Source organism: Chrysochloris asiatica, unplaced genomic scaffold (genome assembly GCF_000296735.1).
Source record: "Chrysochloris asiatica unplaced genomic scaffold, ChrAsi1.0 scaffold00033, whole genome shotgun sequence".
NCBI lineage: Eukaryota > Metazoa > Chordata > Mammalia > Afrosoricida > Chrysochloridae > Chrysochloris > Chrysochloris asiatica.
Genome location: NW_006408551.1, coordinates 24,789,754 through 24,813,059, shown reverse-complemented (window position 1 = coordinate 24,813,059; position 23,306 = coordinate 24,789,754). Strand labels below are relative to the sequence as shown.

Below are 23,306 nucleotides of genomic sequence, written 5' to 3'. Positions count from 1 at the left end.
GGTACCGACTCGATGGCACCTAACAACAACAACAACAATATTCACTATAAGAAAAATTTAACTATATATTTAAACTCACTCCCTTACTCACTCACTCACTGTCTGTATGTCATTCTGACTCATAGTAAAGGGTTTCTCAGGCTGTTAATCTTTACAGGAGTAGAAAGTCTCATCTTTCTCCCATGGAGCAACTGGGAGGTTTGAAATGCCAACCTCTAGTCATCAGTCAATCCAGTGCTTATCTGACAGCACCACCAAGGCTCCTTGGTAGAAAACACTGACACTTGGGTTCTATCCTCAGAGATTCTGATATGAACTGATCTGGGGTGCACAGCCGGGGTGGAAGTTACAAGGCCAGGAAGTATAGGCATTATATACACAGAAGTCCTGTAGAGTGTGTAGAGAATCTTAGAGCAGTCATCAGATTATGAATGAATTCCACTTCTGAAATTCCGTTCCTAAATCTGTCTTTAAGTCGAATTTGTACGTAAATCAGAACAGTTAGGTATAGTTTGTATTTAACATCAGTTAGTCAAAAGTTTGTTTTAGTGTATAGGAGATGATGTGCCTTTTTGTGCACACAATAGAAGGCCTGATGAAATAGTTGTGGATAAACATACTAATACAGTAATAATAATAATAATAATAATAATAATGTTTTGGTGTGCATTGCAAAGTATCAGTTGTGAATTGTTACTAATCATTGTAAGAACCCTGGATTTTAAATTTACCTTGTTGGTCCATAATTACCTGATGTGTAAATATAAGAAGTGAAAAAAAAAGGAAGCATGTAAAAGAATGTCTCAGTGAAGATGTAAGGGGGTCACCCCACATCAAGAAGAACTTGGTTACTTGGGTATTGTCAGTATGAAAAAAACAGTCTCACCCACGTGGTTACTCTTACTGTTCTGAAAGTTACACAAAGGTTAGAGTATGACATGGAAAATGAATGAAGAATGAATACGGAGCGCAGGTTTGTTTGACCACTTAACTCAAATGTCATTTAGAAATTTCTTAGAACAGTTTAAAAGGAAGCAGGAGAAATGCCATCAAACACTTACTGTTCTTTTTCTTCATCCTGTTAAACATTTTAAATCTAGGACATCAATAAGTTTAAAGGGGTTTACAGTATTCCAAACCTCCAACATGACCTGGCTATAAACCTCAGGGTAGAAGGCTCTTTTAATTGAAACAATCCATTGTCTATGTGGTGGCTAATTAAGCTATGTTTATAATGCTTTTTATCAAGTCTTAATTCAGGTAGCAAAATACATAAGAAAAAATATAAGTAAGAAACAGTGGCACAACAGCACACAGTGCCAGGATTCAGAAGCTTTCCTGGGCTGGGCCACGGGGCCCCTGACAAACATTACTTAACCCAGTCGATATAATCCAGTGTTCACTGGGGCTGGCACTCTATCTCGGTGCCTCAGTATGGATATGATAAGTGTCATACTGAAAATTAACTCTTGGCCTTGTCACATGGAACACATATTTATGAGGTTTCAAAACGCAATTGTTTTTGCGAACCAGAAACCAAAGGCAAGAGACACCTGGTGAACAGTAAATATCTAGACCATAAGAAACGAAATCTGAACACCTTTATGAGAGGCACCACCCAGTTTCAGTGAACAAAAGATTCATGGTTTTCTTTTTCTCAAAGAGTTCACTGCTGTTTATGTTCTGTTTGTGATCTTCTTTCAGCTGATAGTGGCTTTTGGTTACAAACGCTTATCATTCTATCTTCTGCCTGCTTCACAGCTGTCTAAAGTTCCTATTGGCTACTGCCAGTATCTCAATTTCACTTCAGCCACTGAATCCCCATCCTTACACAGACAACCCAACTTGAAATTGTTTTGCTTCTGTGGATGTTGCTTCTTTCCTTTAGGAAAATGCTTGTACAACAAATGAGGAGCAATACAGTCCTCTCCTTAAGAAGCTCCTGAAAAATGTAGTAGACCTATCCTATGCCACAAAGGGCCTTTATGGTCTGTTCATCTACAAGCTGGTGAAAACCTAGGAAGTCACTTTGTTTGGCTAGAGTAAAAAGCTTAAGATGATCTCAAACACAGATTTTCTTTCATTAAAAAAAAAAAAAAAAAAGATCAAAGGAAGAAAGTATAATCTCCAAATCTCATGTTCCTCCTTCTCTTTTGTCACACCTCAGTCAAAGGCATTCCGCAAACTAGATGTAATTATTAGCCAATGGATCCTTTACAGCAATTTCCAGCTAGGGTTTGTAACAGTTGCCTGTTTTTTTTTTTTTTATCCACTTATTTGCCTCTCATTCAGTAAGATCAGAAACAAGTATTTTGCTTGACAGATGAGGACCACCAATGTAAATAAAATTAGAGCATCTATTATGCATGTGTATACCAGACACCATGCAATCTATTGTAAACATTCATAACATATTCTGATGACATGAAGATTTATTGACTGTAGTTGTGGCAAAGTCTTGCTAAGTAAGCACTCTAAACATTTGTTTACAACTCAAGTTCCTAAACATTTTGCTGGCTAGAACGTTCTTTTTGTGAGGAAGACTAATTTTTATTTATTCACAAGTTTTACATCAATGAGGGTGGTAGTGGTGGTGGTGGTAGTAAGGACTGATGGAGTAGTTGTGGATTCAGAAGAGGGAATACCAGATCCACTTCTGGGTGTGTTTGTTTGTGTGTGACGGCATATTTGTCTATGTACGGTGTGTGTGTCTCTGTGTTGTGGCATGTGTATTTATATGTGGGGCCATGTTTGTGTCTAATGTGTATATCTGTGTGTGTTGCTGTGTGGTGTGATGTGTGTGTGCTGACATGTTTGTGTGTGGTGGTGTGTTTGTATGATGTGTGTGTGCCTGTGTGTAGTATGTGTATCTGATGTAGGCGTACATGGTATTATTTGTGAGTATGTGCATGTCTGTGTGTGATGATTGGGAAGCTCTTGGTTTATAGAATTGAGCAATAAGCCTTATATTTTTTCTCTGGAGAGGTCAATAGATTCGAACTGCTGACATTGTAGTTAGCTGCCCAATTTATAACCCACTATGCTGTGAGGAAGGAGCTCTGGTAGCATAGTGGTTATGAATCGGGCTGCAAACCACAACATTGGCAGTTCAAAACTACCAGCTGTTCCGCGGGAGAAAGATGAGGCTTTCTGCTCCCATAAAGATTTACAGCCTTGGAAACCCTGTACAGGGTCGCTGTGAGTCAGAACTGACTCACGGCACACAGCCACCACCACCATACTATGAGGGCTCCTTGAACACTTCAGTGCTCCTTCCCAAATTTATCTTAAAATCATTTCATTATTTCAACTATACTTACAGGGACTGAAGACTTCGCAAATTCTGGAGAGCTTCCATGGGTACTTGGCTTAGCTGATTATTCTGCAGCATACTGCACATGAAAACAAACAGACAAGGAAAAACATTACAGAAAACGAACAACAATTGACAATAACTGTTGCACTGTAGGATAAATACTGGACTGCTAACCACAAGGTCAGCAGTTCATACCCACCAGGTGTTTCTCAGAAACCCTACACATGGTTGCTGTGAGTTGGAACCCACTTGACTTGACAACACTTGGCACTTGACAACAACAAAAACAATCGTAATAGCATCAGGTAGTATTCTAAGTGTTAGGGAACCAGACAAAGGCTCAGTTCTGAGGAAGCTTAAGTTCCTTGGAGAACAACAGATAATTAATTACAAAATACACAAAATATACATCATGAGAGAAGTATGACGAATTAACAAAAAAAGAGGGATAGATGGTAACAAAGGATGAGATTGTGATTTTATAGGTGACCAGAGAATTATTTTCAGAGGAGCTGAGACTTGAACAGAGACCAGAATGGAGTCAGGGAGTGAACCATGCGAACAGTTGGGAAGGGTTACTGAGGAAAAGAGATAAAGTGCAAAGGTCCTGAGGCCAGAGCTTGCTTGCTTGTTAAAGAAGCAATAAAGGGTTCAGCATAATTGAGAGGATGAGTGAAGTCAAAAGATTGGAAGACAGAACCAGAAGTCATTTCCTGGAAGGCCTTGCAGGTCATGGTAAAGACTAGGTTTGAAGTATGGTGATAAGCCCTGGATGGATGGAGGATTTAAGCAGGAGAATGAAGTAATCTAATTTCTATTTTAAAGGTCACTCTGGTGGTTGTATAGATTCGATAGAATGGAAACAAACATAGTAGTATGTGGCTCTTAAAGATATTCTCCTTCCTTATGCATATGTATTTTGACATAAATTAAATTCACTTTGCAAAGCATTTGTACTTTTGCTCTCCTAGGTTGAACTGTTTCCCCTCCATCCCACCCCAAAACATGAGGACTACAGAATGGAAACACCTGGCAACAATGAAATGAAACTATATCACTGCTAGTGAGGAAATGGATGGAAAAAAATTTCCCTTTAGATTCCTTATATTTTGTTACATTGTTCATAAATGTTTATAGCACTTTTTTTTTACTCCAATATTTCATGATTCATGCAAGCCTGAGGGAGAAGACTATTTCAGGAAAGGGGACATTTTTAGGAAATGCTTGTCCTTATTAGTTCACAAACTTATGTTTGGATTTCAGAAACGACTTGCCTGGTTCTTTCCCCTTGGCTGGGATTCGATCCTAGGCTTGTTTAGCTCTCTATGTTGACGCACTTTCCACTGCATATGCAGCAATTTCCTGGGGAATATTTGCTGAATATACAAACTCACAAGTTGTGTACAATATAGTTAAAAGCACGATATACAGTATGCCTAAGACTACCTCTTTCCCGGTACCAGCTGTGTGGCCTCAGGGAAATCAGCCAATCTCTCCAGGCTTCAGTGATCTGTGACAACATCAATCCCACAGGGCTCATTGGGATGGCTCAGTGAATAAAATCTTATAGAATCATATCTGCTACATAGCAAATGCTCAATAAAGATTGACCATTATTACATGGATTACTAAACCCCTTCTCAAAACTAGTGATACAGTGGGATTTAATGAACAAACTGGAAAAAAAAAAAGAAACAATCTATGTCAGTGGTTTTCAAATGCTAGGGTTTATTACAATCCACTGGAGGGCTTGCTAATAAACAGATTTTTGTGCTCCACCTCCAAAGTTTCCGGTTTAGTAGGTCTGGGAGTTGGTCAAGGACTTGACATTTCTAAAAAGCTCATGGTGACAGTAGTGCTGCTGGGTTGGGAACTACATGTTGAAAATATCCCATTAGAATATTTTCATAGGCTACATTGGACTTGGAGATAAGGTCTGAAGTTTGGGTCTTGGTGACTTTGAGCAAATCCCTGAAACTTTCTGTCCCTTGGCTTTTGTTTTTATTTTTGAATATGTATAATAGAAATAACATCATTATATTGAAAAGATGTCTGAACATTAAAATATAAAAGTATTTGTAATGCTTTCATATATAAAAATAAGACATATACAAATAAGAGCTATTATCATGGCATGAAATATATTTGGAGATAACAAAACATTTTTCTTTCTGTGGCTGTAATTCTGTTTTCTAATGAATACAGTTTTGCCATTTGTTTTTAATAATTCTATTCAAGTAATGAATTTCATTATGGCAAACCTGGATCCCACTAAAGTTTCATAAATCAACAATCTCAGAGTGAATTGGTTTCTGATGAACAAAGCCAAGTTTTGGGGAGATTTCACAATTCCCTTTTTAGTTGGGGAATTGGGAGAGTTGCAGCTTGAAGTCTATATTTTGCATAATATACCATAATATTCCAAGTTTATATTTCTATGCTACTTATAACTTCAGAAAAAAATGTTTTATAAATTACTTATTCATTGTGTGATACATTAAATAATGTCGAGATGTAGATAATAGAATTAAATGATGTATAACTTTGCAGGTAATATATTATTGGAATAAAGAGTTTATTGAATTGTCCTGTGTTCTTTACTAAGCAAACAATGACACTCTTAAAATATGATCTATTTCAAATGCTTGGACAATTTGAAAGGAGGATAGAGGCATTTAGATAAGTAAGCATCCTTTCACTGAATAATTGCTAGCTTTCCCTGTAGCTTTATATATCTGGTGTCTGAAAAGGAAACTTCTTAAAAGAGATTTAATAATGATAACTTTTAATGCTACCCTTGAGTTATCTTCCAGCAAATTCATTTTCCAACCGCTTATACCAGTAAAATGCCAAAAATACAATTTAAAAAATCACTTAATTTAAATCTTGATCTCTCCCTAGATAGTGAACACTTGTTTAATTACTTTCAAATGACAAAACAAGAGCAAGTTATCTTCATTATATCCTTATAAGTCTCCAGTGAGTCAATTAGAAAATTCTGTTTCTGTTTAAAATATTCCACTGGGAGACAAAACAATTAAAGGGTTTACAGTACCATAGAGTGCAATGAACCCAGAATACATTCACAACAAGACTTGCTATTTTTTGGTGTGTGTGGAAATACTTCCTTACTGAATGCACTGAATAAAAGCAGAATGTACCATGAACTTTGACAGTCTGCTTCTGTAAAGATTGCAGTCTTGGCAATTCTGTGGGAAGGCTCTATTCTGTCCTATAAGGTTGCTTTGAGTTGGAATTGACTCTATGGCAAAGAGCCACAACAGCAACAACAACATTTGAATATGGGTATGGTAGTAGTTGTATGCTGTTGAGTTAGTTCCAAATGATAGTGGCCCTGTAGAGAGTTTCTAAGGCTGAAAATCTTTTTGAGAGCAGAAAGCCTTATCTTTCTCCCACAGGGTGTCTGTTATATTCAAACTGCTGACCTTCTGGCTAGCAGCCCAACTCATAACCCACTATGCTACCGGAGCTTCTTGAACATGGGGATGTTGTTGTTGATAAATGCCATTGAGTTGATTTTGACTCATATAGACCTTGTAGAGAGGTCTTCTGAGCATCAGCTGCCAACCTTGTGGTTCACAGTCCAGTGTTGATCCTACAGCACCACACCAGAAGTGTGGGTATAGGCACTTACAAATTCATTTCTATCATGAACATAGGGGTAAGACGGAAAATGAAACACTTTCTCTAGAGACAAAGGATGACTTTATATTTTCTTAGTTTCTCTCCTCAAGAAGCTTTAAAATATTCATTATTTCATACAGCTCTCATGTTACTTAAACTATGTATTATTATTATTTTGGGGGGTGATATTTTTGCCAAATAAAAACAAGTACAAAGAGGCATGGGGAGATGAAATAATTTGTTTAGAGGGGACCTAATGATATGATGACTCATGGTTAGTTTATTCTCGTTGTCCAATTGTTCTGTGTTTTAACATCAAGTAACTATGAAGATTCTATTCTGTGTCTATGTAAGAAAATAAATCCTTGCGGATAATAGCCTCATTCATAATTATATTGGATTGGGTTTTTTACAATATAAAATCCATCATTTGTTTACTTTATCAAGGCTAATATTTAAGATTTAAGTATACAGAGTTACAGAAATAGGGCTTCATATATTAAACAGCACTAGCCGAGGGACGGTAGTTGTTACTTTGATTCTTTATCTTGGTGGACCTGACCCCTTTTACTGTTCAAGTCTTCTACCACATGCTTTCCTTATTCTCCTTCTACAGGTCAGGCCTTAGCTGAACAATACTTCTATATTGTCTTTCTTGTCATGCTATAACATAATCAGTTATTTCTTTTTTCTAACCATTTTGTACTTTATAAAACATTTATCAAAATATCCATGAAGGTAGGTATAGATCTGTCTTGTTGAGGTTCTTAACCCTATTGAAGTCAAGGGTCCCTTTTAATAACTATTTTGTGATGCCTTTTATACTACACTTAAAAATGAAATTCATAAAAACTATAGCTGATCTACACATATTTCCAAGAAGAAAATCAATAAAATTTAATGCCTTAACTATACTATAAAGGAGAAATTATAAAAAATCAATTTTTCTAATCAAATAACATGAATGCCACTATATACATAATTATTGTTGTTAAGTGCTGTTGAGTTAGTTCCGACTCATAGCAACCCTGTATTGGGTTTCTGAGGATCAGCTGGTGGGTTTGAACTTCTGACTTTGTGGTTCATAGGCCAGTGTTGAGCCACAGAGCCACACCAGGAGTCCATAAGCATAATGTTCAGGTCTAACTACCCAAGAGACATTTTTATGAATGAGTCATATGCTTGCCTTTACTTATGAATAAGGCTGGTGGTAAAAGAAAGAATGTGATTAGAAATCATTCTGTATAAGAACAGGGATATGAGAGGAGAGGTCTATATGGATACTTGAATGAAAAATAGAGTTAAGATATATAAAAATATACCATACTAATATTATATTGGGGGTCTTATTGTGGCATTGTAGGAAAAGCACTGGATCACAGGTTTGCTGAAACTGCAAGGTTAGCAGTTCAAACTCACTAGTTGGGCCTCAGAAACCCTATACAGGGTTACTATGAATTGAAACCGGCTCGATGGCACTTCACCGCCACAACAACAATTTTATACTGGGATGGGTAGTGTCTCTGTAGGATAAGAACTGGACTGCAAACCACAAGGTTGGTGATTTAAGCCCACCAGATGCTCCACGGGAGAAAGATGAGGCTTTATGCTCCCATAAAGATTTGTTGTTGTTGTTGTTGTTATCAAGTGCCGTTGAGTCAGTTCCCACCTATAGCGATATAGGGTTTCTGAGGTTGAAACCTGGTGAGCTTGAGTAGCCGACATTGCAGTTCAAAAGACTTTATAGTCTGACCCATTAACCCACAGTGCCACACCAGGACTTACAAAGATTGATAGCCTCAGAAATTCATACAGACTTGCTGTAAGCCAGAACCAACTCAATGGCACTTAACAACAATAATTGTATTTTATAAGGGAAGAAGGAGATGACTTTTATTAAGCTAAAGATAACATGCCAAGACAAATCACAGATGTTGAGAAAATGAGGAAGTAAGGCATTCTCATAAAGGAACACAAATTATATTCCTTAAATACGAGACAAAGTCAAAAGTATTGTTATAAAACCATAGAAAGTTTATTAAACAAAAATAGCAATATGTGAAGCTATTGTCTCTTGACGTATCTATCATCTGGTTTTGTTGTTAGGTGCCACCAAATTGGTTGGGTGCCAGCGACCCTATGCACAACAGAATGAAACACTGCCCAGTCCTGGGCCTACCTCACAACCGTGGCTAGTCAATAAAGCACAGATAAACATCTTTCAGGTATTTTCTGCCTTCAGCTAAGATCCAGCTGATATCAGCAATGATCTCCCTCATTCCAAGTCCTCATCTGAATCCAGCTTGAACCTTTGGCAGTTCCTTGTCAATGTACTGTCACATCAGTTTTGGAATTATCTTTAGCAAAATTTTACTTGCATGTGATATTAATGATATTGTACAATGATTTTTGCATCCTGTTGGTTTGCCTATCTTTGGTGAAAAAGGACTTAAAAACTTCAGTATAGGTTGAACCTCAATATAATGAAAACAAAAACCCTTGCAACGAGACCAATAAAAGGAGAGACTGAAATTGTCAAAGACTTGATTTTGCCTGGATCCACTATCAACACTCATAGAAGCAGCAACTGAGAAATCAAATGACATATCACAATTGGCAAATCTGCTGCACAGGAGCTCTTTAAAGTGTTCAAGAGCAAAGATGTTAGTTTAAGGGCTAAGGTGCACTTGACCCAAGCCAGGATATTTTCAATAGCATTACATGCATGGGAAAGTGGGCCAATGAACAAGGAAGACCATAGAAGAATTGATGCATTTGAATTAATGGCATCGGAGAAGAATATTATAAGTACCCTGGGCTGCCAGGAGAGTAGGAAAATCTGTGCTGGATGAAGTACAGCTAGAATGCTTTTTAAAAGCCAGGATGGTGAGACTTTGTCCCTCATACTTTGGATATATTATCTGGAAGGGCTGATCCCTGGAGAAGGGCATCATGCTAGGAAAAATAGAAAAAGAGAGAGGAAGGACCCCAACAAGATGGATTGGCACAGTGGCATCAACACTGGGTTTAAGCATAAGAGTGATTGTGAGGATGGTGCAGGTTGGGACAGTGTTTCATTCTGTTGTGGAAAGACTCGTTATGAAGCTTGAAATGTTTTTCAGTTCCTTCAGTTTGAGAAATGCTGAGCATGTTCTTTCATTTGATTTTCTAACTCCAGGCCTTAGTACATTTTATTGTAATAGTTGACTTTTTCTTCTTGATCTTCTCTTTTACTTCATCATTTCTTCCGTTTGCTTCAGCTTTTGTATCCTCAAGAGCAAGTTTCATAGTCATTTCTGAAATACCTTCCTTCCCTCCCTCCCTCCCTCTCACATTCCTTCCTTCTCTCCCTCCCTCTCACATTCCTTCTTTCCTCCTTTCTTTCTTTTCTTTTCTCTTCTTTTTAATAACTGTTTGCTTTCTTCTGTATGATGTTCTTGATGTCATCCCACAATTCTTCTGGTCTTCAGTCATTAGTATCTAATTAATTCAAACGACTGCCTTTTAGTCTATGTACAGGTGCAGAATTAAGTGTTCCAGAATACTGATTTTCCTCAATGTTGTCCATAGCTTGTCATAATCCACACAATCAAAAGTCTTTGCATAATTAATAAGCACAAGTAAACATCTTTCTGGTATTCTCTGCTTTCAGCCAAGATCCATCTGAAGTCAACAGTGATAGCCCTCATTCCAAATCCCCATCTGGATTTGGTTTGAACCTCTGGAAGCTTCTGTCAATGTACTGCTGCAGCCATTTTTAAATTATCTTTAGTAAAATGCTACTTGCATGTGTTATTAATGCTACTGTCCGATGATGTGTGCATTCAGTTGGGTCACCTCTCTTTTTAATGGGAACATATATGGATATCTTCTAATCAGTTGACTAGGTAGTTGTCTTCCAAATTTCTTGACATAGATGAGTGAGTGCCTTCGGTGCTACCTTAGTTTGTTGAAAGATTTCATTTTAAATTCATCAATTCCCTGAGCCTTATTCTTTGCCAGTGCCTTCATTTCATCTTGGACATCTTCCTTTAGTATCATTAATGCTTGATCATACGCTACTTCTTGAAATTGTTGAACATCTACCATTTCTTTTTGGTATATTGACTCTGTATTCTTTCCAGCTTCTTTTTATGCTTTCTGCATCATTCAATATCTTATCATATGCTAAATACTAATTCTCTTGTACTTCAAAAGGCCCTGGAGAACATGCCCCTCCAAAGGCAACAGAGAATTGAAGACAGATTGGAAAAAGTAATGGTTACACACTGTCTCCTTAAAGGTTTGGTTAGTAGACTTTGCTGAACCCCTGGGTGGCGCAAACTGTTAAGCACTCAACGATACGTCAAAATGTTGGCAGTTTGACCCCGTTTAGAAGCTCCTTAGGAGAGTAATCTGGTGATCTGTGTCCTTAAAGTCACAGCCTAGAAAACCCTATGGTGAATTTATATTCTGCACACATGGAGTCGATTTGGATTTGATTCAATGGCAGCAACATCAGAGTTAGCTGGGTAGCATAAGAGTAAGAAAGCAAAAAGAAAAAAAGCCACCCCCAAAATAGACAAATTATATAATTGTCACAACACCGATTTCCTGTAATTATGCTCCAAAATATTTTTAAAGATAATAATATACAGTACTTATAAAGCAACCTTTATTAGAGAAATTCAATGAGATCCTTGTGTTTCATTTTTCTGTGCTATTTAATGAATAGCTATTTTAAGAAAGAAGCTTCAGATACCACAGTTATATATTTTTTATGTGTTTTGTGGATTTTAAGGCAATTCGTTTCTGCACTGACACCATTCTGAATTAAATATGTAGCTAGCAATTTTACCATACTTGGAATAGACAGGATGCCCAAATTATATAGAATATACTTATTCTATTCAATTTTCCTGTCCAAATAACTAGGCTTATGTAGGATTTCTTGTAAAACTTTTCAGTATTGGTGATGGCTCCACAACATGTGTAAAGTAACTGGTGTCATGGAATTGTAGATGTAAAAAACATTGAGTTGGCAAATGTGCTATATATATATTTACAACAATGTAAAATGGTAAAGCAAAAACAGTTTGTTTCTAGCAATGTGTAAAAGATTATTGATTATATTTGTGGTATGCATTAAAGTCCTTTTATATGGGGAGTGATACAAGTTAGGAGTCAAATAGGATGCAAGCCAGTGTTTTCTATGTATGGCTGTGCAGCGCATTGCAGGAGTTTACTACATGCCAATCCTTGTGATAACCAGATACCCCAGAACTGTCTACAGTACTCTGTAACAGGCAGAACCAGCTTGGTCGACAACTGTTGCTCCAATACTGAAATACTTCCAAATTATTTGAAGATTGAATCCACTTGCTGAATATTAGTCTTTAAACTGGCAAAGAAGGAAAGAGTGGACACAAATTCTGGCACTATGTTGCTCCTCTTGAACTCTCCTCACACTGACAGTGATCCAGCTAAAATGCAAAATTTGAACATGCCAGCCACTCATTTGTAGCATTCTCTTGATTCTTCAGCATATCTAGAACCTGCTAACACCCACATTTCTTGATATATCATAATGCAATACATTCCTACTTTTCAGACTCTCTTTCGATACTTTCTTCCTCCTCCTGAATGCTCTAGTACCAACCTGTTTGCAGCTGCCTTTTTATCCAAGGTATTTCCTTCTTCTGTGTCTCTGTGCGTATTTTCCCCTCAGTCTGCAGCATCCTTGGCCACCTTATTTGGCTAGCTAATTCAAGACTCAACTCCTGGGCCATCTCTTTGGGAAAACATGTCCCCTAGGAAACTAATTCTGAACCATCAGCTTGGACTAAATGCTACCAAACTCTGTAGTTTCACAGTATCCTGAAAACATCTTTCCACAGAATCAGAGGTGATATGCTCATCTATCAGTAGATTACAAACTCTTCAAAGACCTAGGCCATATTTACTGACATTTGTATTTCTTTCAAGAATTTGTTTAATGCCACTTTATGTATCACACACACAGCCTATATAAAAACCAGAAAACTTATTGGTTAGGATTGGATAACAAAGAGGGTCTAAATATGGCATTTCATTTTTTTTTCTCTTGTGGTGAAGAAAAAATATGCTCAAATAGGTTTGAGCAATAACCTTTGATTTCTATTTTTAAATGATACTAATCCAATACTCTCTGAAACAATCAAGAAAAATATACAATTGTTAAGTGTCATCGAGTCAGTTCTGACTCATAGCAAGCCTGTGTAGAGTTGCTGAGGAGTGGCTGGAGGATTTGAACCACTAACCTGTGGTTAGTAGTCCCGTGCTTATCCTACAGCACCACACCAGGACTCCAAAATGTACCATAGTAAGCAAGAAAGCATGTGCAGAGCATTCTAGGTAAAAAACAACCCACAAAAACAAACAAAAAACTGCCTGTAGGTATCCCATATCAGATATAAAAGTTCAAGTTTTTGTTTAGAAAACAATATATCTTCCTTTAATAAATATGGAAGTAGGTCTGTAACATACAAAATGAAGTCCAGAACTTCCTTTGTTCTTTCTATCATGAGTTGAATCATTCATTTATCAAATATTTACTGAGTGTTTATATTGACTCAGATATAGTTCTAAGAGCTGGTGATAAATCAGTGACTAATTTCTAATTCATGGAGCTTTAGCACATAGTGCAGAACAAACATTAAATATTAATATAATTAAATTAGAAATATACAACTATAGAATTAAAAAATGTTTTGAAGGAAAAGTTCATACAAGACAAGCAACTCAAGCATAAGAATTCAAGAATTTAAAACTATAATTCTATGTAATTAGAATGGTTAGCTTGTATGTAAGTCATCTATCTTCATGTTATATATTAATAATTTATATTTAATTATGATTGCTGGAGGAGCACTTAAATGGAGACACACATACATACAAACACTCTAACTCTGTCTAACATATGTTTTGTTAAGTGAATTAAAATAATTGGTTCAGTATAGTTACTCAGTAAGCATCTAAAATGCTTATTGATACCTAGATAAACAGGAAAAATATCTTAGTCATCTTATCCGTACTTGAGTTACATGATCCATTTCTTTTATACAAATAGTTTACTTCATGCATGGAACTATAGGTGGATTTGAGCTGGTGCTTCAACACAGAATTTACCCCATAATATATATATATTTTTTCAGCTATGATCTCTTTTTATTTCTTTCTTAGTCATTAATATTACAAATTTCTTAACTCTTGCTCTCTCTCTCTATATATATATCTAAAGATTATTTTTTAAAAAGTTAAGAGTAAACAGTAAAATATTATTCAATAAAACATTAATAATTCATATCACTAATATTCAGCTAGAAACACTGTGATTAGAGGGTCTATGGACTGAAGGCATTATTTCATAATTACACAAAATTTTCTCTCCCGAGAAAAGTATTTTACATTGCTATTGCTGGATAAAATCATTTCTATTCATTTTTAATGCATTTAAGGCAATAAGCAAGGAGCTTTGGTAGCGTAGTGGCCACAAATCGGGCTGCCAACCTCCAGGTCGGCAGTTCGAAACTACCGGCGGTTCCGCAGGAGAAAGATGAGGTGTTCTGCTCCCGCAAAGATTTATAGCCTCGGGAACCCTGCACAGGGTCACTATGAGTCACAACAGCAACAGCAAGGCAATAAACACTGGATCATAAAATCAGTTTGAACTGCAAGGTTGATGCTTCACATTCACCAGCCACTCCTGGCAGGAAAACCTATGCAGGGTCATTATGAGTCGGAACTGACTTGACGGCACTTAACAAAAAAAAGAGTAGTTTTGTGACTCTTTCTTTCTTTCTGAAATGTATCATTTTATTACAAAGAGGCTCACAAACATGAAAATAGTATCTGAAAAAGGAAACTAGACTATCAACCTCCATCTGTAGAACTGGGCAGGCAGTGAGTTTCTTGGCTCATTTGGGGCCAGGCTGTAACAGTGTAAAGGCTGAGAAAAGAACCAATGTAAAATCAGCTGATGTTACCTTATTGTTGTTGTTGTTATGTGCCGTGGAGTTGGTTCTGACCCATAGTGACCCTGTACCCTATAATAATTTAACATTAGGATTTGGCAACATGATAATAAAAATTTGTCTGTCCAATAGCTAAACTAATCCAAAGGTAGAAAAAAAAACCCAGAACTCATCACATAAGAAGGTCTGGTTTTATTATTGAATTTAACTTTTAACAAAGTATCAAATTTAATTAAACTGATTTTTTTTTTTAATAGCCCACATATCTCTCAGGCTATTGAAATGCAATTTTCATTAAGTAAAAGCATATCAAATGTCTTTTTAGAGTTGATAGCTTTTATCTAAGGCAAGGAAATAAAATCAGGGCAATTTTCTCTAAGATAAAGTTTTCCTAGTGTGATTTTTCTACTTGTAGTATCTATTTTCTCTAAGTGACTTTTCTCCATACACTTAAATACTGAAAAAAGTTGAGCAATGACTATTAGATGAAGAAAGTATGCAATTTTTCTATAAACAAATTGGTACAGTAGACCATATACTTTTATAATTTTCAATGCATTAAAAAGCTATTTAGAATATCTATTATACACTTGAAAACCTTCAAAAATGGTTTGAAACTATGATTCCATTATGTTTGCATAGTAGTGATCTACACACTTGGTGGTTAAAATTATTCAAGACACTCTCCTTAACTTTAGAACACAAAGAGGGCAAATACTTTTTTAAAAAGTGTGTGCTAATAAGTTGGTTATTTAGAAGCAATTTTAGATATTAAATTTAGTTATAATTTTTTTTCATATGCAAATTTCAAGTATGATATGGTACTAGTGGAGGTAAACATGAGTTTAGATAAATATCCCATGAATCTGAACAGTTTCTTAGAAGGACTGAATCTTTACAAGTGAATTAGCATCCATGTGACACAAAATCAGAAATATATCAAATAACACCTGGTTTACTTACAGAACTTTTAGACTGTGAAGACCAGCAAATGCTCCCTTCGGAATGTATGTCAAAGAGTTTCCGGCAAGACGTCTGGGAATAGAGGGAGAGAAGAGCGAGTGAGCAGTAACACTCTTCATGTGGAATTCATTTAGTTGTTTAAAAAAATGCAACACAATTGTGCTTAAGCCACAAATGCCAGAGCAACTATAAAGTATTTTGTTTTGCTATACGTATTTTGCAAAAATATAGCAGCACCTAAGAAGAAATACCAGAAATTACCTTTTTACAATAAATGATTGAATAACTCATAATGTAATTTTATAACTATCCTTTAAAAATATTTAAGAGAAGCTGTAAATATAGAAACCGTTAAGAAATGCAATGCCAAAATGTGACCATCACAGGATTTATAGTTATTCTTTATAAGCACAACTAAATTAGATAATCAAACAAAAGAATATTTTTGTTAACAATTATACCACAAAATGCCCAACTTTCTTATTAAGCTTAGCAAATAAGAATGCTATCACAAAAAAATACTTTTAATTAATTTAGCATGTTTTCATTGAACAATGCCTTAAGAAATTAAAAATAGCAGTTAAAAAGAGTGTAATACTGAAATCATGAGCACAAGTTATTTAATGAAAAGGTTTGACATCATTAGTTGACAATATTAAAAATGTTCACATTAATAGCGAAAAGAAGGAAACAGCGTAAGCATCCATCAATGAATGATCATGACCAAATTATGATACTTATATACACTGGAGTTCGTGTGTCAGACTGCAAAGTCGTTTGAACTGCAAGGTTGGTGGTTCAAGCTCACCAGCTGCTCTTTGGAGACCCTATACAGGGTTGTTATGGGTTGGAAATGACTCAACAACACTTAACAATATACAATGGAATACTATGCCATGATTAAGATTAGTGATGAGTCCATGAATAATCTCACAACATGGATGAATCTAGAGGACAGAAAGTTGGCAAAATACAGTTCATAAAGACAATGTTCTACACATCGTAGTATGGTGAGTAGGATCTGGAGTCTTAAAATCTTAAAAGAGACAATGATTGGTCTCTTCTATCAGAGCACAGAAAGGAGCTCTGGTAACGTAGTTACAAATCAGGCTGTGAACAGCAAGGTCAGCAGTTCGCAACTACCAGTTGTTCCGTGGAAGAAAGATGAAGCTTTCTACTCCCGTAAAGATTTACAGCCTCGGAAACCCTATACAGGGTTGTTATGAGTCAGAACTGACTCCACGGCACATAACCACTAACCACCACCACCATCGGAGCACAGAAGACTGAAGAAAACCAAAGACTCAAGGAAGCAATTAGTCTAAAGGACTAATGGCTCAAATGACCACACGTTCCTCTAACCTGAGACCAGAAGAATTAGATGGTGCCTGGCTACCACTACCAATTGGTCTGATCAGGGATATAATAGATGGTCCAAGTGAAATGTAGGTAAAATGTAAAATGTAGGTAAAATGTAAAGCAAAAATAAAATTCATAAAAACAACAACAACAACAACAACAACAAAAAACCCCAAAAGCACAAAACAAAACAGACTTAGTGGTCTGATAGAGACTGGAGGAACCCCAGAGACTACTGCCCTAAGACACTCTTCTAACTTGAAACTAAAGCCACTCCCAGAGGCCACCTTTCAGTCGAATAGTAGACTGGCCTAAATAATAAACAATAGCACCTGTGAGGAAGTGTTCCTTAGACCTGTCAACCATAGGAGATCAAAAGGCAACATTTGCTCAGAAGCAAAGATGAGAAGGCAGGGAGGAATAGGGAAACCAGATAAGCGGAAATAGGGAACGGAGGTGGATAAGGGAAGAGTACTCACATATTGCAGTTATTGTAACCAATGTCACAGAACAATCTGTGTATGAAATATTGAATGGGAAACTAATTTGCTATGTGAATTTTCACCTAAAGCACAATAAAACATTCAAATACTATTGAGTATCAAAAGCAAGAACAATGTATTTAGTTAGCATAATTGCATTTAAGAAAGAAACCCAGTATATGAATGTGTATCTATATGGATATAAATGCACAAAGAAAGACCAGGAAGGATTCACACCCAGTGTCTGGAAATGAGTTGGAGTGGAGAGGATTAAGGGGATTTTCTTTAAGGTCACCACTAGTTTGTCAGTTTGTTTACTGTGGTAGCTTGTATGTTGCTATGCCCACTATTTTAAAAATCAGCAGGGTCACCCATGGTGCACAGCTTTCAGTGGAGCTTCCAGAATAAGACAGACTAGGAAGGAGGCGAGGTGAACTACTTCTGAATGTCTAGCCACTGCAAACCTTATGAATAGCAGCTGAACAATGGCAGATGAAGTGCCAGTATATGAAAACATTATGAATAGATATAGTGCCAGAAGAAAAGCAGTGTTTTCTAAACTATAAATTGGTTGTTGTTGAGTGCCATCAAGTCAGTTCCCACTCATAGAGACCCTGTTTAGGGTTTCTGAGGAGTGAGTGGTAAGTTTGAATCGCTGACCTTGCAGCTCAAACCGACCTTGAGGTCTAGTGCTTATCCTATGGTGCCACAAAAAAAGGGGGAATAAAACAGAGAGTTTTATTCTGCAAAATAGCAGAATGCATAAGCTTCAGAATTGCTTTTATGAAACCTTTGTTTTCTAATATGTTTTTTTTGTGTGTGTGTGTGGGGAAAACCAATGCATTTCTTCCTGTGCATGGTAGAGAAAATTAGGAAATGGTTGCTGTTCAACCATTTCAAGAGGTAGCATATGATCAAGAGCCAATGATCCTGAAGGAAGAAGTCCAAGGTGTATTGAAGGAATTGGCAAAGAACAAGGCACCAGGAATTGATGGGCTAAAAATTGAAATCTTTCAAGAAAGTGAGGCGGCACAGGAGGCACTCAGTCATCTCTGCCAAGAAATTTGGAAAGCAACTATCTGGACGACTGATTGGAAGAGATCCGTATTTGTGCCCATTCCAAAGAGAGGTGACCCAATGGAATGCAGAAATCATCAGATAATCTCTTTGAGATCCCATGCAAGTACAGTTTTACTAAAAGTAATATGGAAATGGCTACAATCATACATTGACAGAGAACTTCCAGAGGTTCAAGCTGGATTCAGAAGAGGCTGTGGAACGAGGGATATCAATGCTGATATCTGCTGGATCTTGGCTGAAAGCAGAGAATATCAGAAAGATGTTTACCTGTGTTTTATTGACTATGCAAAGGCTTTCGATTGTGTGGATCATGACAAGCTATAGACAACACTTTGAAGTATGAGTATTTTGGAACACTTAATTGTGCTCATGAGGAATCTGTACCTGGACCAAGAGGCAGTTGTTCGAACAGAACATAGGAACACTAAATGGTTTAAAATTAAGAAAGGTGTGTGACAGGGTTGTATTCTTTCACCATACTTATTCAACCTGTATGCTGAGCAAATCATCCAAGAAACTGGCTTCTATGAAGAAAAACGTGGCATCAGGATTCGAGGAAGACTGATTAACAACTTGCAATATGCAGATGATACAACCTTGCTTGCTGAAACTGAAGAAGACTTAAAATATTTACTGATGAAGATCAAAGAGCACAGCCTTTGGTATGGATTGCAGCTCAATGTCAAGAAAACAAAAATCCTCACCGCAGGACCAATAAACAACATTCTTATTAATGGAGAAAAGATTGAAGTTGTCAAAAACATTATTCTTCTTGGATCAACTATCAACACTCATGGAAGAAGCAGTCAAGAAATCTAATGGTGTATTGCATTAGGCAAATCTGTTGCACAAGACCTTTTAAAAATGTTGAAGAGCAAAGATGTCAGCTTGAAGACTAAGGTGCACCTGACCCAAGCCATAGTATTTTCAATAACATATGCATGTGAAAGCTGGACAGTGAATAAGGAAGACCATAGAAGAATTGATGCTTTTGAGTTATGATGTTGGAGGAGAATATTGAAAGTGCCATTGGCTGCCAAAAGAACAAACAGATCTATGTTGGAAGAAGTGCAGTCAGAGTGCTCCTTGGAGGCCAGGATGACCAAACTTTGCCTCTCATACTTTGGACATATTGTCAGGAGGGACCAGTCACTGGAGAAGGATATATGTTTGGTAGGGTGGAGGGTCAGATAAAAAGAGAAAGACCCCCCACCAAGATGGATTGGCAAAGTGGCAGCATCAATGGGCTCAAGCGTGGCAACAATAGTGAGGTTGGCCCAAGATCGGGCAGTTTCGTTCCGCTGCGCATAAGGTCGCTATGAGTCAGTACTGACTTGATGGCAACTAACAACAACAACAACAATCTTAAAACATGGAGTCCTGGTGTAGCACTGTAGGATAAACACTGCACTGCTGACTGAAAGGTCGGTGATTCAAACCCACCATCTACTCCTCGGAAGCCCTATACAGGACTGCTATGTGTTGGAATTGACTCTATGACACTTTATAGTTATTTAGTGTTGTCAAGTTGGTTCTGATTCATAGCAACCATGTGTAAGGTTTTCAAGGAGTGGCTGGTGGGTTTTAACTGTTGACCTTGAAGTTAGCAGTCCAGTGCTCTTCTTACAGTGCCACAGCATTCAATAAATAAATGTTAATTACATATATACCAGTTTAGTATTTGGCCAGTGTGATATCAGAGATGTTTTATTTCTTTATTTCCTGCAAAATATGCTTACCAAAACCTCTCTATAGATTGTCACACTGGTCTTCCATCATGTCTCCCCACATTCAGTCTCTCCCTATTGTCATTCATTCTACATTCACTGCTGGTTTTCTTAAAACAACTTCTGAGTATATCACCTTCATGTTATAAAACTTTCATCAGTTCCTATACCAGGATGAATGAAATAAGCCCTCAGTCTCTTCTCCCATAATTCCTTGAAATGTTCTCCTTTTATGTTTCTCTCCTTTCCTGTCCCTTAAAGTGAGTTCATTTTTGAGTCTTCTAAATATAGCCCTTTGTAGTATTCTTATGGATTTTATGTGTGTATCTGTTATAGTGTATATATGTCCTATCACATATAAAAGATGGGAGTTTCCTTCAACCCTGGATTTCTCTTTGAATTCATTATTGTTGGTAGGTGCCATGAAGTCGGTTAGTGACTACATGCAGAATAGAACGAAACACCAACCTGCCCTGCACCATCCTCACAATTGTTGTTATGCTAAGCACATTGGGTTTGAATTAATTATAAGACCTCTCATAGTGTCTAAAACATGACATGTTGCTCCCGTTTAAAAAAAACAAAGTGTTGTCAACTCAATTCTGAAGCATGGTGACTTCATGTATGTCAGAGTAGAAAAATGCTCCAAAGGGTGTTCAATGATTCGAGTTTCTGGAGGAATATCACATAGCCTTTCTTCCCAAGGTGCCTTTAGGTGAACGTGAATCATCAAGATTTTAGTTACCACAACATGGCTCAATTAATTATATTACAGAAGCCTACTAATTTGTCCCTCAGTATCAATTCTGCACTTGATCTCTGGTAAGATTTGCCAACACAGTGTTAGATCATGATAGCCCAATAACTAACTGTATTACCTTCCATGGATGAAAAAAAAGGTGGTTTAGATTATGCTTCAAGAAATTGCTATTAACAAAATCTATCCACTCCCAATAAGTTAAGCATATACAATTGGTGAAACCCAGCTCCAACCCTTCTTTTCTTAAATTGTGCTCATGACCTGAGAATTTTGTTTCTATCATTAGGTTAAAAAACAAGAAAAATTCAGGTTTCAAGGAGAACTAATGAACTCTTCAGGTTAACAGAGTGATCCTTGATTTGGCATGTTGTTGTTTGCTGTTGGGTGCCATCAAGTTGGTTACTACTCATATTGACAACATAGCACAACAGAATGAAATACTGCCCTGTCTGTCAGCATCCTCACAATTTGTTAAGCTTGAGCCCATTGCTGCTGTCACTGTGCCAGTCCATCTCATTGGTGATCTTCCCCTTTTTCACTGACCCTCCACTTTACCAAGCACGATGTCCTTCTCCAGGGACTAGTCCCTCCTGATACATATCCGAAGTATAAGAGACGAAGTCTGGCCATCCTGGCTTCCAAGTAACATTCTGGCTATACTTCTTCCAACACAGATTGATTTGTTCTTCTGGCAGACCATGTTACTTTTAATATTCTTTTCAACACCATAACTCAAATGTATCAATTCTTCTATAGGTTTTCTTATTCACATTTCAATTTTCACAAGAATATGATGTTACTGAAAATACCATGGCTTGGTCAGACAAACTTAATCCTGAAAATGATATCTTTGCTCTTGAACACTTTAAAGGTTCAGATTTGCCAAATGCAATACACTGTTTGATTTCTTGACTGCTGTATCCATGAGTGTTGATTGTAGATCCAAGCAAAATGAAGTGTTTGACAACTTCAATCTTTTTTCCATTTATCATAATGTTATGTATAGGTCCAATTGTGAGGCTTTTTTTCCCCCCTCTTTACATTGAGGTGCTGAAGGCTGTAGTCTTTGGTTTTCATCAGTAAATATTTTAAGTCACTTTCAGCAAGCAAGGTTGTATCATTGTATATCGCAAGTTGTTGATGAGACTTCCACCAATCCTGATGTCACAGTCATTTAAATATAATTCCGTTTCTAGGATTATTTGCTCAGTGTATAGTTCGAAAAATATGGTGAAAGAATACAAGTCTGGGACATACTTTTCCTGATTTTAAACCAGTCACTATCCCTTTGTTTTGTTCAAATGACTGCCACTTGGTCTATGTACAAGTTCCTCATGAGCACAATCAAGCGTTCTGCATAACCCATTCTTGGCAATGTTACAACTGTCATGATCCATAGTCAAAACCCTTTGCATAGCCAATAAAGCACAATTTAACATCTTTCTGGTATTCTCTGCTTACAGCCAAGATCCATCTGATGTCAGCAATGATATACCTTGGTCCACATTCTTGTTTGAATCTGGCTTAAGTTTGTGGTAGTTCCCTATGGATATATTGTTGCAATCATTTTTGAATTATTGTCAGTGAACTTTTACTTGCATGTGACATTAATGATGATGTTCGATTACTTCTGCTTATCATTGGGTTACCTCTCTTTGGAATGTGGACAAATATGGATCTTTTCTAACAAGTTGGCCAGGTTTTCCAAGGAGCAGCTGTTGGATTTCTTGGCATAGATTAGTGAGCACCTCTAGTGCTTCACCAGCTTGTAAATGGAAAGATTTCAATTTATATACCATTAATTTATGGATCCTGATTTTTCACCATTGTCTTTAGTACAGGTTGGACATCTTCTTTCAGTACCATTGGCTCTACCTCTTGAAATGATTGAACATCGCCCATTTCTTTTTGGTACATTAACTCTGTGTATACCTCCCATTTTCTTTTAATGTTTTTTACACCATTCAATATTTTGTCCATAGA

General features: G+C 36.9%; 1 protein-coding gene across 3 annotated transcripts in view; it reads right to left on the bottom strand.

Annotated features, from left to right (window-relative positions):
* The window catches only part of LGR5 (leucine-rich repeat containing G protein-coupled receptor 5), a 209,029-nt gene that overhangs the window by 73,312 nt on the left and 112,411 nt on the right, over positions 1-23,306 (bottom strand). For all 3 annotated transcript variants that reach the window (XM_006859559.1, XM_006859560.1, XM_006859561.1), the window contains exons 3-4: positions 15,916-15,987; positions 3,321-3,392 (exon numbers count right to left, since the gene is read on the bottom strand). In XM_006859559.1, the coding sequence (XP_006859621.1) occupies positions 3,321-3,392; positions 15,916-15,987 (144 nt within the window). The remainder of the gene's footprint in view (positions 1-3,320; positions 3,393-15,915; positions 15,988-23,306) is intronic.